Here is a 15,176-nt window from a genome sequence, read left to right as displayed (position 1 = left end):
TTTCCTTTCTGACACAAAAAGTAGTGTGCTATATATACTGTTTTTTAATTTGCTTTTTAAACTTAAGAATAGGCCCTAGAAATCAGTAGTGTCAGTTCATAGAGTACTTCCTCATCTTTTTGTTCAGTTTAATTGTACCCCATTGTGCATATACACCTTATTTTTCAGTCAGTTCTCTGGATTTGTTTTTGGGCTTTTATTTTCACTGATTTATTTGTTCTTCCTAGTGAGAATACCTCACTGACTTAATTCAAGTTACTTTATAATACGTCTCGACATTTGGAAGAGTAAGCAGCCCGCTTTGTTTTTCAAGGTTGTCTTGATTTTTTCTGGCCCTTTCCATTTCCATATAGATTTTCAATCAACATGTCATTTTCCCCAAGAAAAATGTTAAGATTTTATATCTACTTTGAATCTATAGATTGCTCTGGTGAGAATTGATTTCTTCATAATATTCAGTCTTTGAATTCTTGAGCATGGTATATCTCCGTTTATTTAGGTTTAATTTCTCTTAGTGACTCATAGTTTTCCGTGTAGAGGTCTAATACAGAATTCACTGGATTTTCCCTAAGTATTTGATGCTACTGAAAATTGTACTTCCTTTTTAAAGACTTTTTTTTTTTGGAACAATTTCAAACTTATAGAAAAGTTTCAAGAATAGTACAATGAACTGATGTATACCATTCATCTGGATTTACATATTTATACCATTCATCTGGATTTACATATTATTAATATTTTGCCATATTTGCTTTATCATTCTTTGTAGTATATGATGATTTTATAGAGCCATTTAAGACTAAATTGTAGGCATCATGATTCCTTTCCTCCAAATAATTAAGTGTGTATCTTCTAATAATGAGAATGTTTTCTTAATCACAGTAAAATTATCAAATTCAGAATATTTAACATTTGGCTTTAGCCATTATTCCTATAATGTCCTTTATAATGGTTTTTCCCCACCCAGGACTACACGTTGCGTTTAGTAGTTAGGACTCCTTAGTTGCCTATCATTTGGAGCAGTTTTTCATTTTTTTTTCTTTATCTTTCATAACCATGAAATATTTGAAGAGTATAGGTATATGACTTTTTAGAATATTCTTTAAGTTTGTCTCATTGTTCCTCATGATTGGATTCAGATTAATGCATTTTTGGTAAAACACTATGAGTTATGTTCTGGTCTTGGAGCATGATATAAAACACAGAATGTCAGTTGGATTACTGGTGATGTAACTTTGATTACCTGGTTAAGTAATGTCTACCAGATTATCCACTGTAAAGTTTTCAGTTTTGCAATTGCAAGTAACTAATTTAGAGGAATATTTTGAGTATTAAATATCCTGTTCTTCATCAAAGTTTTCACCCAATGTTAAAAGCATCCTTTTAACAATGTATGACCAACTCACTTATTGCTATGAATGTTGCAAAATGGTACTATTCTGGCTCTGTCATTCCTGTTACATTTGTTAGTTGGCATTCTACTTTAAGGAATAGTTTCCCTTCTCTTTCTCCTCTTATCTCTTCTTTCTCCCTCTCTCCCTCCTTCTCTCCCTCTTTCTTTCCTTCCCTCCCTCCCTCTTTCCTATCTTCCCTCTTTCCTATCCTCCTTTTCTCCCTCCCTAATGGATTTTTCAAACGTCAGTGGATGGACCTTAGCCATCATTGTTGCTGCTTATTTTGATCTTCATATTGTCCCAGATTTGTGCAATGAGAGCTGTTTCAACTTGACTCCTGTGTCTTTCAGACATTTCCCATTTTTTTTCTTTTAAAGCCTTTTTCATTTTCTGCCATAAAAAGATGTTTGACGTTCATATTGTGCTTTCCCTGTTCCATCCCTGAAATGATCCATTTTGTCTTCAAGAACCCGGTCCTTTTAGGGGTAAATGATGTTTACAAACCAAGATCAGGGCACTAGATATACTCATTGCTCCTTGGGTGTGGTTGCTATTTGTCCTTTCAGCATATTGGACTAAAAAATACATAATTTTATGTTCTTAAAAATTTGAATTTATACTTATACCTATAATTTAAATCTAATACCACAGTTCTTTGCTTTTCCTAGTCTATATTTGTATCTCCTTTCTCATTGAGAATCCTGTCTCCCAAAACATTAATATATTTACGCATTTTGAAATATTTAAATGAATCTTGCATTCCTAGAATAAAGTCGACATGGTTGTGATAAATTATCCACTATATATTATTGGATTAGGTTTACTAATGTTTCACTAAAGATTTTTGTGACTGTGTTCATTTGAGATAATTATCTGTAATTTTCTTTTAAAACTTTGTTGGGGTTTTTGAAGATCAAGAATATCCTGGCTTCATAAAATATGTGGGGAAATGTTTCCTACTTTTCTGGTCATATTTGGTAAGATTGGTATTATTTTTTTCTGCAAATTTTTGATAGAATTTACTAATGAAGCTATTTCAGCCTATGGTTGTCTCAGGATATTTAAAATTATGAATTCAATATTTTTCATAGACATAGGACAACCCAGATTTTGTTTTTTCTTGTGTCGGCTTTAATAATTAGTATATAAAGGAATTCATTTCATTAAAGATGTTCGATTGGTTGGTATGAAGTTCATAATTTTCTTATGCTTTTAATGTTTGTAGGATTTGTAGTGGTATCTCATCTTTCATTTATTCCTAATAATGGTAATTTTTCTTTTTTTCCTTTCTTCCTTCCTCCTTTCCTTCCTTCCTTCCTTCCTCCCTCCCTCCCTCCCTCCCTCCCTCCCTCCTTCCTTCCTTCCTTCCTTCCTTGGTTAGTCTCGATGTGTCCTGTTCTTTATGTCTTTAGTTAATAATAGGGTATCTGTTCAGCTAGTCTTCAGAAGATTCTTGAGGTTGATTGTTCTATAATTTATTTGTAGTTTTGGTGTGATCTTCAGATGCAGTAGGCATAGCATTTATCTAATGCGCCATCTTGGACCTTTTTTCTTGATCTGTCTAGCTAGAGGTTTATCAGAGAACTATTTCGTTTTACTCATATTTCTCCATTGTCCATTCTTATTTCATCGATTTTTTTTCTTAAGTTGCTGCTATCTTTCCACATATTTGGGGCTAGAATGTTCTTTTTCTAGAACCTTCCTTTTTTCTAATACAAGCATTTAAAACTACACGTTTTCCTTTAAGCACTAGTGTTCTTTAGCTACATTCCACAATTTTAACGTGTTGAGTTTTCATTATCATTTAGCTAAAAATATTTTCTAATTTCACTTGTGAATTTTGACCCATGGATTAATTAAAAGTGTGTTTACTTTCCATTTATTTGGTATTTTCCCAAATATCTTCTTATTATTTCCATTATGGTCAGAGAATATCCTCTGTGTGATTTTAATATTTTTAGATTTTAGACTTGTTTTTCGTAGTCCAGCACATGGTCAGTCTTGGTAAATGTTCCACTTGTACAGGAAAAAACATAATCTGTTAGATATAGCATTCTGTGTCAGTGTGGTAAAGTGTTTGATACTGTTGTTTAAGTTTTATATATCATTACTGATGTTCTATAGTTTTATCAGTTATTGAGAGAATAATTGTAGGCTTGCCTATCTTTTCAGTTCTTACAGTTTTTGTTTCATGTATTTTGAATCTCTGTTATTTAGGTACACACATTTAGGATTGCTTTGTCTTAATGAATTGACCTTATCATTATGAAATGTTCCTCTTTATGATAATCCTTACATCAATGTATGTTTATTATAGAATTTTCTGGGGAAAAGTTACAAAAAAGAAGTAAAAGTTACCTAGAATATTCCATCCACAGATAGGAATTTTAACATGCATTAATTTTTTTATAGTTGTAATCTTACTGAATACACAATTTTTTTTTATCGTGACAAAAAAACACAACATAAAATTTACCGTCTTAAGTATTTTTAAGTGTGCGGTACAGTAATGTTAACTATATGCACATTTTTGTGCAACATATCTCTAGAACTTTTTCATCTTATAAAACTGTAACTCTAATCATTGAACAACAAAACCCCCTTTCCCCATTCCCCCAGTTCCTGGAAACCAGCATTGTAATTGCTGTTTCTATGAATTTGACTAACTTAGATACTTCATGTAAATAGAATCATGCAGTATTTGTACTTCTGTGACTGGCTTATTTCATTTAGATGTGCCCTCAAGTTTCATCCATGTAACATATAAAATAATTTCCTTTCTTTAATGCTGGATCATATACCATTATATGTACATACCACATTTAAAAAAAATTTATTCATCTGTTGATGGACATTTAGATGCTTTTACCTCTTGGTGATTGTGAATAATGGCTGCAAAGAACATGAGTGTACCATTTTTTTTTTTTCTGGGATTCTAATGATAGTTATCTCAGACTGTTTAATATTCCATAGATCTTGGATGCTTTGTTTTGTTTTTTTCCACTCTTTTTTCTTTCTCTTTGTGTTTGGATTTGGGTAATTTCTGTTGACCTGTCATCAAATTCACTGCTTCCTTTCTCTGCTATTTTGTGTCTACTGATGAGCCCACAGAAAACATTTTTTTTTTGTCCCTGTTACATTTTTTATTTCTAACTTTCCATTTGACTTTCAATATTTCTTGCTGCTGAAATTTCCTATTTTTTCATGCATGTTGTTTACCTTTTCTGTTGTACCTTTTAACATATTAATTATGGTTATTTTAAGTTCCTTTGTTAATTATAACATCAGTGTGATTTTAAACTGTTCTGTCTGTTGCATTCTCTCTCTTTCTCTCTCTCTCTTTTTTAATTGGGGTATATTGGTGAACAGTGTGTTTTTCCAGGACCCATCAGCCCATGTCAAGTCATTGTTTTCAGTCTAGTTGTGGAGGGTGCAGCTCACTGGCCCATGTGGGAATCGAATTGGCGACCTTGGTGTTATGAACATTGTGTTCTAACCACTGAGTCAACTGGCCGCCCTTGCATTATCTCTTGACAGTGCTTTTCCCTTGCTTTTTCATATGTCTTGTAATTTTTTATTAAATTGTGGACATCACGTGTAGGACTGCAGCAACTTAGGCAAACAATATTTATGCCTTAAATTAATACATCTCTTCAGCTATACTATTTAATGTTGGTGTAGAAGCAAGTTTGGATTTTGTTGTTATGGTTACTTTCTGTTATGGACTGAATGTTGTGTCTCCCCAAATTCATATGTTGAGAAACCAACTCCCAGTAGTATGATTATACTTGGAGATAGGGCATTTATGGAGGTAATTAAGGTTAATGAGGCCACAGAGGTGGAGGCATGATCCAATAGGATTAGTGTTCTTATAAAAAGAGACATGAGAGTTCTCTCTCTCTTTCACTCTCTCTCTCCTCCTCTTTTCCCCCATCCTTTTCCTCTCTCCCCTACTCCCTTTCACTCCTCCCCACACACATAATGTGAACACAAAGTGAGAAAGCTACAATACAAACTAGGAAGACAACTCTCTGGCATCTTGATCTGGGACTTCTAGAACTGTTAGAAAATAAATGTTTGCTGTTTAAGCCACACAGTTGGTGCTATTTTGTTATGGAAGCCTGAGCTAATAACTGAAGATGAGTAACCTTCAGTATACCATGGCCTTGAAATTCCTCTGTTGTAATTTTATGTTTAGAGTGGGGTTGATTTACCAAGGAGTTTTTTTCCCAATATTCCTATTTAATCCTCTGCTTTAGGTCTTTTTTAGAATTTCTGTTTTTCTCCTAAAATACCTCAACTGTTCAACATTTAAATCCATTTTTTCCTACAATTTCTTTAACATATTTATAGTTGTTGTTTTAACATTTTTGTTTGCTAATTACAATTATTTGGGCATCTTTTTGCCAGCTTCCATAGACTATGTTCTCTCTTGATTATGCATCACATTTTGTTGATTTTTTTATATGTATTATAATTTTCTTATTGGATTTTGCACATATTATTTAAAAAACAGTGGGAAATGAAGTGTACTGTTTTCTGATTTGTTTTCCTCCACGTAGAGTATAAGCCCTTTCCTCTGTTAGAGTAAGAGTCTGATTAAGTCATATTCTTCATAGAATTTAGTTGAGCTGGTGCTAGCTAGCTACAGTTATAGATTCAGTGTATCTGTCATTGGCTCAGTCTTCTAACATGCTTCTTTTTTAAATCTTGATAGCTTTTCAGCGGGGAGGAATTTGGCTGCAGTTTAAGATACCATTGGTTTACTTTTGGATCCTGGAATTCATTCACAGGGAGAATGCTGGGGATTATTATCTTCTTTTTCATGGCTACTTTTTCTAAAAACCTAGAGGGGAGTGAGTAGTGGTTTGCGAGAGTTGCTGGACAAAGCAGTCTCTTTTTATGTTAAAACTATTGTCTCTAATCCCTCCAGCTACCCCACACTGTTGTCTACAATCAAACTGATTTTTGCTTGCATGCTAAAATGTGTTTGTCTAATGGCAGATTCACCTGTATCTAGACTAGGTGCCTGCCCCAAGGTAGAAAAGCTTCTATGGTTCTTTACTCATTGTGTTCCCCACCTTCTGGAATTCAGTTCATCAAGGCTTCGTTGTATCTACCACTCTTCATTAGCCCATAGAAAATTTCTCTAACCATGGGAGTGAAGGCCTTTCTCATTCTACGTCCCAACCTTCAGGAATACAATTTCTCTTCGCTAATTTTTAGTTATATTAGACAACTTCTTAAATTCCCAACATCTTTTGACTGCTTACCAACCAATCTTATCCATATGGATTAATATTTACCTATTTTATACCTACGTCTTTAATAACTTGATTACTGTACTTCTGAAATTGAGACTTTCTGCTTCTGTTGATTAAATTCTGCATTTTTATCATGATTAAAAATCCTAACACTTGCCAAAGGAAATACAAACTTAAGTGGCATATTTTATCAAGGTTGTAAATAGATTTATTTGAGCCCTATTGTATTCTAACTAGCATGATCTTGTGAAAACTCAATAAATGAAATTTTAAGATTTTTAACATAAATTTGGGAATGAGTCTTCATGGTACAGTGATAGGGCCAGTGCACGTACATACATAATACTTTAGAAAAAGGCTTCTTCGTTGAGTGGGCAGATTAAAAAGGTTCCCCTTCCTGCTCCAGGAAGGTTCCCCTTCCTGCTCCTTGCTGTGTCCACGTTTCCCACTGGCTAGGTGCCCTCATTCTATATCTACAGCTGTACACAATGCATCTGAATCAGGGAAAAAAATATTTAGTTGCTTTCTTAAAACAGGTGAAAGTAACTTTTAAAAAATTACAAAGAAATTAATACAGGACCACAGTTAACATGTTTTTCTCTCTTTATAAAAAAGGGATCAATTTTTGCTGCTTTTAACTTGCTTGTTTAAATGAACATCTCCTGGAAAGTCTGTTACTGAAGAATTTGTATAAAAATTGACACATGTGTTCTATTTATTAGACAGTCTAGGCTGTAATGGAAATAGAAATTGGAGACAGTAAAACCAAACTATTTAGAATTTGTATTCTGGTGCTTTGCATGTAACAAGCACCGAAACATGTTGGTTAAATGCTAAAATTTCTCAAATAAGTAAAAGAAATCCTTAAATTTATGAAATAGTTTATCCGTAACTTCAGGAACAAATCTAAATCTATCCTAGGATACAAGATACACTGTTATTAAAGCATTTAAAAAATACGGGATTTTTGTTCTATAGGTATATTGCAACATCCAGATGGCACAGTTTTGAAACAGTTACAGCCACCCCCTAGGGGTCCAAGAGAGCTAGAATTCTATAATATGGTAAGTGAGGTAAGATTTTTTTTCTCACATTTAAAGTGTTTTTCACTTTTCTAGTGGTAACTCAGAAATATATTTGATGTATAATGTATGTGTGTGACTGAAACAAAAGCTTCATGAAATACAGTGCTTATTTTTACTGATGTAGACTAGTATTTTATTTTCTGTTCTGATCCACTAAATTGATTTTAATTAATGGGCTGTGACCTACATTTTGAAAAACACCTAACTGAAAGACTATCTGTATTTTGCAGAAATGCTGAATTTAAATAAGTGTTTTTACCACAGGATTTCTTCGAGCCTAGTGCTGAGGTGCAGTGTGACAGGAAAGGGTCAGACTTAACGTCTAATTAACCATATGACTAGGAACATTTTTCATTACATTCACAGTGTTTTGTAACTACCACCTCTATCTAGTTACAATCATTTTTATCACCCCAAAAGAAAACCCTGTAACCCTATGGCATGATCCCTGGCAACCGCCAACCTGCTCATTTTAATGCTTTTGGTTTCCTTTTGATTTTAGGTCCCTGTGAATTGCTTTTTTTTCCCTTGAGAGCTCAGCTATGCACTTAAAAAAATATATTTGTTGTGTTTTATCCTGCATTTCTAGGTAGAAAGGTTTTTAAGTTATCTTTTCTGGCATGTTTAGTAAATGCCAGTTCTACTTTTAAAAAATATTTAAAAAGAAGAGAAAGTTTACCTCTCTGCTCTTCTAGTTCTTTTATCTTTTTCACTTAAAAATGTATCATGAACTATTTTAGGTCAGTACATAGAGATGTATACTTGGTTCCTCCATCTTGTTACATCATCGTGAACACTGCCCTCACTGTCACTGTGCCAGGGACACCCTGCTCTTAATTACCTTGGCCTGGAAGTGACTGCTGTCACTTCTGCTCGCATTTCAACAGGGAAGGCTGCGAAATACAATGTATCACATGTACATTTGGCCACACTTGAGTTTATTCTGTAGAATTGCAGTTGTACTTACATGGCTTCACATATATAATAAGAATTCTAACACTAAGATTTCATAAGCAGTTTATACCAGTGAACTTTAATGGTTTTGGATAACTAGGTAGACCATATTTGAAAAAGTTAATTAAATAAAATGTCTTACAAGTTGTTTTTAAAATATTTTCTTTCCCTCTTCTTTGAGGAAAATAAGTAAGAATCTAGTTCCAGGATATCTGAACATTTCTAGTATTTTCTAGAATTATTACTGGTTATAAATCAAGCAATTAAATGAGCAATAATTAGACTTCAAATGAGCTAACGAATAATTTTTTAAAAAAAGGTAAATCACAACTCCCTTACAGATTTAAAATAAGCATGTGTTAAAGATTTTGTTAAACTCATTTAATGAGGGAACCAGGCAGATGTTAAATCTGGTTCAGAAGAGTAGTGGAAGAAGCACAAACTTAAATGGAATAAAGTGAAACTGAAATGAATTTACACATGGACACTAAACTCCCCCCTTCCGTGGGGGTGGAGGGAAATCAGTTGAATCTTCTCTTGCCAGAACCTATTGGCATGTATATGGACAAGATTTCTTTTGCACTTGCTAAGAGTTATCTATAGCTCACTTGGTTGTAAAATAGTTCAAGGGCAGTGAAAGACTAGACTAGATAATTAAGAACATGCTGTAAACAGTACATGGTTTTTCACTGGAGGCACACAGTCCCTTTTTTTTTTTTTTTTACTTATTCCAAATTTACTTCCAGTTAAAACTCTTACCAGATAAATGATGATCCAACAGTATTGTTTTATTTGAGAAATATGTAGGGCAATTATAAAGCATTATAAGAAACTAACATGCAAGTGTTATATTTCTCTGTTTTAGGTTTATGCTGCTGGTTGTACTGATGGTGTTCTTATAGAGCTACGGAAGTATTTGCCAAAATATTATGGCATCTGGTCACCTCCCACTGCACCAAATGGTAATCTTTTCCATCTTTTATTCTTAGTTCAGCAGAGTGACTTTTTAAAAGGCTTTATATAAAAGTGAGCCTAGTATTATAAAAACAGCATATATGTGTATTTCTTTCCTAATCTTTCTCTACTTCATTAAAGGAAACTTATTAATACATTTGTTTTTCATTACCAGTTTCTTAAATGGCATATACAAATGAATGACCAGTCTATTACAATTGAATGAAAATATGTATGCTGGTACTTAATACTGTATTGAGGTACAGGTGTTCTCTTTTCATAATTTACTGGGCTATTTATTTATTTATTTATTTATTTATTTGAATTTTGCGTAGGAAAAAAACATCAGGAAGTATATTTTCTTTGCATAACTTTCTCCCTGTCTCCTATTCCACTCCTTCATCCCCCAACTTTGGGCTTTAAATTGAAGTGTTTTTAAAAACACCAGTAAATTTAGAGGACAAACTGATCTGTGTAAGGGTATAGCATTTCTGTTTCTTAATATTAGTTAATACTTAAAGCAGTATTTACCACTTCCAGGGACTTTGAGTAGACAGAATTTAATTGAACAAACAGCTTGTGTAACTATTGAAGAAGGTTCATGAATAGGGTAGGAGTTTGAAGCTTGACTGGGTTTAAGAATAACCCATAGGGTTGTTAAAATGCACATTAATAGGCTCAACTCCCAGACATTTTGATTATATAGATTTAAATTGGAGTTCAGTGATATGCTTCTTAAATAAAGCTACAAACTTTTGGTATAGATAGTGCTTGAATCACATTTTGAGAATAGGAAAGCAGGAGGCTTGATTTTCAGCTTGTTCTCTTCCTCAGTTCTTGATCTTCCTTTGACTCATTGACTGTGTGTCAAGTTTCATTAATAGGGGCTCATGTTATCTCCCTGTGAGTATCCTCAGGTAATACTAAATCAATGGTTCCCTTGGGTGTTTAGGTTTCTCCTGTACTTCAATTGCATGGAAAAAAAATAATGAGTGGAGACTGTTTTCTCTCCCTGTCCCTTTCCTTGTCTCCTGTCTCCTCTCCCTTTTCTTCCTCCCCTTCTTCTCTCCTCCTTCCTTCCTTTCTTGTTTTTTAGTCCCGTGTGTGTGTGTGTGTGTGTGTGTGTGTGTGTGTGTTTGATTCACATCAACATGTTGCTTAAATTATTTCACAAATCATTACAATCCCTTTTGATTTGTACATATTTCCATTGTGTAATGTAACATACCTAGGTTCCAATTAACTGCTACTGATTGCTGTTTAATATAGAGCAGATCAGTATGTCTCAATAAAGTAACATTGAAAGATTAACAAAGGTTGCTGAGGATGGTGTTAGATTAGATATCTAGATAATTAAATGCTCAGTTTTAAAAGACTTTAGAAAGGATAGACTAACTGAATAAACACCATCATTATTTTGAAAAGTAGAGTATATACAAAAATTTGGATAAGAGAAGAAATATTAAAAGTAACATTTTATAGTTTGGATTACTAGCACATGTTAGCAATCAAGAACCTTTTTGGTCTTCTATGCTAAATAACATTAAGGGACGTCTGTGCTAATATAGAGAGCAATAACTTTGAAATCAAGAGTTAGCTGCTACCTTTGTTATTTTCAAATTTTGTGAACTTGCCTAACTCATTAACCTTTTGAGCTCTACTTTTTCTTCTATAAATTGAAAATAATAGCCCACAGAGTTGTGAAGACGCAGGTTATGTTATGTGAGAATGCTTTGCAAATTCTAATACTCTTATTTGAATATAACTGGAAATGTTGGTGCTACTGAGATGAGAAGACAAGGTGAGGAAAAATAAGAGGAGAAAATGGAAATAGAAGTGGGAAAAAAAGGCTAGGAATAAAAAACATACACGTGTGTAGAGTGGTTCAGTAAAACCTAGAGTTGTCTCAGAGGATTTCCTCTTCTTTTCCTGTTTTGTTAGCTCTGGAAGAAGTTGGACAAAAGTGTTGCACCATGCAGATTGTTTAGCTTTGATTTTGCTAGAGAGTTCATGCAGTCATCTTTCTGTTTTTATCCTTTTAATTATAAATGAAACAAATATAGGATGGGAAACTTTCATTCATGTTTATTCCACAAGATCATAAAAACAAATACAGTTGACCCTGAACAACGTGGGGATTAAGGGTGCTGACCGTACCCCCTGCTCCCACACAGTCAAAATTCTGTGTATAACATTTGACTGTCCAAGAACTTTGCTAATAGTCTTCTATTAACCAGAACCTGACTGATAACGTGAACAGTAGATTAACACATATTTTGTATGTTATATGTATTATATACTGTATTCTTACAATAAAGTAAACTAGAGAAAAGAAAATGTTATTAAGAAAATCATAAGGAACAGAAAATATATTTATAGTGTTTATTGAAAAAAAGCCACATATAGGTGGACTGACCCACATAGTTCAAACCCCTGTTGTTCAAAGGTCAACTATACTCAAATTTTAGAATGCTGTGGTATGTATTAACTGTCTTTTACATAGTATTAAATTAATGACTATTTACTATTTTTTTTTCCTTTTTATTTGGGCATTTTATGTGCTCATGGTAGTTTCATAAAACTTGATAGAGTTCTTACAATCAAAAGTAGTAAAATGTAAAAGGTCTACCTACCAATTTGCTGAGCACATTATTGTAACTTGAGAGACATAAGAATGTACTGATCAACACTTTTTAAAAAAATTTTTATCACAGTTTTACTGAAATATAATTCATACACCATAAAGCTCACCCATTTTAATTGTATAATTCAGTAGTTTTTAGTATGTTTATAGTTGTATAATTATCGCTATTGCTAATTTTACAACATGACCAATGGAATATTTTTTTAAGACAGATCAATTGTTGGCAATTATCTTTGAAGATTTTGGCCTAGTTATATATATTAAATCTCATTTGTACCTGTGTATAAACTCAGATTCCTAGTATATGTACCATCAAAAGACTTTTGTTGATAGTTTTTTGGAGTAGAAAAGTATATGTTCAAGTAGGTTTGAGCAAATTGAGAGTTCTCAAATATAATCTCCAGCCTAATTGATCAATAGGGTTTTGGATCTAGTTACTAGTCAAGTTTCAGGAAGCATGAACTGAAATAAACTGGCATACATGTCTAATCCCTCCCTCCCTTTTTATCCCAAGTTTGGAGGCTAAAACCTCTCTACTTAAATTCTTTCTACTTTCAGCTTCTGTTGATCCCAGAAACGGCTGATGATTGATGTGGAAAGCAGCAGAGAGAAGCAAGGCCTTATGTTTTTCCATCTGGCTTCATAGCTCGGCAGGGGTTCCCCGCCTGGCCTTTTCTTCTTTTTGGGAGGTTCAGAAATGAAGATAATAGCTAATGACAAGTAGACTTTCTAGATATGGTAGTGTTTCCCCCAAAATAAGACCTAGGCGGACAATCAGCTCATGGTAAGAAGAGCTTGATGAATTTGGAACACGTGTTCTCATAATTTATACAAGCAATGATACTCATTGAGAAAATCTAAATAAGTCTTTCTCCTACTCCCTAAGTGCCCTCTCCCTTGTCTTTAAAGAAACTTAGTTATATTTACTGTTTACCATGTTTCCCCGGAAATAAGACCTAACTGGAAAATAAGCCCTAGCATGATTTTTCAGGATGACATGCCCTAAACATAAGCCCTAATGAGTCTTTTGGAGCAAACCTTAATATAAGACCCGGTCTTATTTTCAGGGAAATACGGCATTTATTTGTAGGTCTTTCTTTTTTCACAGTATTCAAATGTTTACATTTTTTTCTCCGAGACTGGGAAATTTTCTGCCTCTCAGAGTGTCAGGACTATATTCCAGCAGTAGAAAATTTGCTGTAGGAATTTTTTATGCTTAATATTATCATACAATATAAGTACTGTATTTAATTTATATTTAAGATAATTGCATTTATTTATACATATTTAAATAGGAAATATGTTTAAAATAGATAAGCTTCCTTCATTTTTTTTATTACGTTTATTGGGATGTCATTGGTTACTAGCACTATGTAAGTTCCCAGTTTACAACTCTATAACACATTTTCTACCTACTGTATTGTGTGCTTACCACTGAAAAGTCTAGTCTCCCTCTATCACCATAAATTTGACCCCCCCTTTACCCTCTTTATCCTCTCCTCACCTCCAGTAACCATCTTACTGTTGTCAATATTTATGAGTTTGTTTTGTTTGTTCGTTTGTTGCTTTCTGTTTCATATCCCACATATGACTTATTTTGCTTAGCATGATACTCTAAACATCTGTCCATGTTGTCACAAATGGCAGTATTTCATCTTTTCTTATGGCTGAGTAGTATTCCATTGTATATATGTCATCCATCGAATGACACTTAAGTTGTTTCTATGTCTTGGCTATTGTGAATAATGCTGCAATGAACATAGGAATAAATTTTTTCAAATATTTCGGGTAGATACCCATAAGAGGGATTGCGGAGTTGTATGGTAGTTCTTTTCTTAATTTTTTGAGAAATCTCCATACTGTTTTCCAAAGAGGCTGTACCAATTTACATTCCCACCAGCAGTGTATGAGAGGTTTCCTTTTTCTCTACAGCCACTCCAACAGTTATTTCTTGTCTTATTGGTAATAGCCATTTAAAGAGGTATGAGGTGGTATCTCATTGTGGTTTTGATGTGCATTTCCCTATTAGCTAGTGAAGTTGAACATTTTTTCATATATCTGTTTGCCATTTGTATATCTTCTTGGGAAAAGTGTCTGTTCAGATCCTTTGCCCATTTTTTAATAGTTGTTTGTTTTTTTGTTGTTGAATTATATGAGTTCTTTATATATTTTGAATATTAGCCCTTTATCAGAGGTATTGTTTGCAAATATCTTCTCCTATTCAGTTGGCTGCCATTTTGTTTTGTTAATGGTTTCTTTTTCTATACAGAAGCTTTTTAGTTTGATATAATTCCATTCATTTAATTTTGCTTTTACTTCCCTTGCCTTTGGGATCAAATTCTTAAAATCCTCTCTATGACCAAGGTCCGTAAGTTTAGTACCTATGTTTTCTTCTATGTATTTTATTATTTGACGCCTTATATTTAGGGTTTTTTTTTAATCCATATTGAGTTGAAGAGTTGAATTTTAGGTATGGCAAACAGCAGTCTAGTTTCATTCTTTTGCATGTGGCTTTCCAGTTTTCACAACAGAGGCTTTTGAAGAAACTTTCTTTTCTCCATTGTATGTTTTTGGCTCCTTTGTCAAAAATGAGTTGTTCATATACATGTGGGTTTCTTTCTGAGCTCTTAATTCTGTTCCCTTTGTCTGTTTTTCTGCCAATAGCATGCTGTTTTGATTATTGTAGCTTTGTAGTATAATTTGAAGTCAGGGAGTGTGATATCTCTGGCTTTGTTCTTTTTTCTTAGGATTGTTTTGGCTATTCAGGGTCTTTTGTGGTTCCATACAAATTTGATGATTTTTTTGTTCTATTTCTTTGAAAAATGCCGTTGGGATTTTGATGGGGATTGCATCAAATCTGTATATTGCTTTAGGTAATATG

General features: G+C 33.4%; 1 protein-coding gene across 2 annotated transcripts in view; it reads left to right on the top strand.

Moving 5' to 3' along the window:
* The window catches only part of IPMK (inositol polyphosphate multikinase), a 38,719-nt gene that overhangs the window by 6,246 nt on the left and 17,297 nt on the right, over nucleotides 1–15,176 (top strand). For both annotated transcript variants that reach the window (XM_081073601.1, XM_081073602.1), the window contains exons 2-3: nucleotides 7,637–7,722; nucleotides 9,563–9,659. In XM_081073601.1, coding sequence (XP_080929727.1) covers nucleotides 7,637–7,722; nucleotides 9,563–9,659 — 183 coding nt within the window. The remainder of the gene's footprint in view (nucleotides 1–7,636; nucleotides 7,723–9,562; nucleotides 9,660–15,176) is intronic.

Source organism: Rhinolophus hipposideros (genome assembly GCF_964194185.1).
Source record: "Rhinolophus hipposideros genome assembly, chromosome: 15".
NCBI classification, from domain to species: Eukaryota; Metazoa; Chordata; class Mammalia; order Chiroptera; family Rhinolophidae; genus Rhinolophus; species Rhinolophus hipposideros.
The sequence above is the reverse complement of the archived record's forward strand: the minus strand, read 5'-3'. Positions and strand labels throughout refer to the sequence as shown.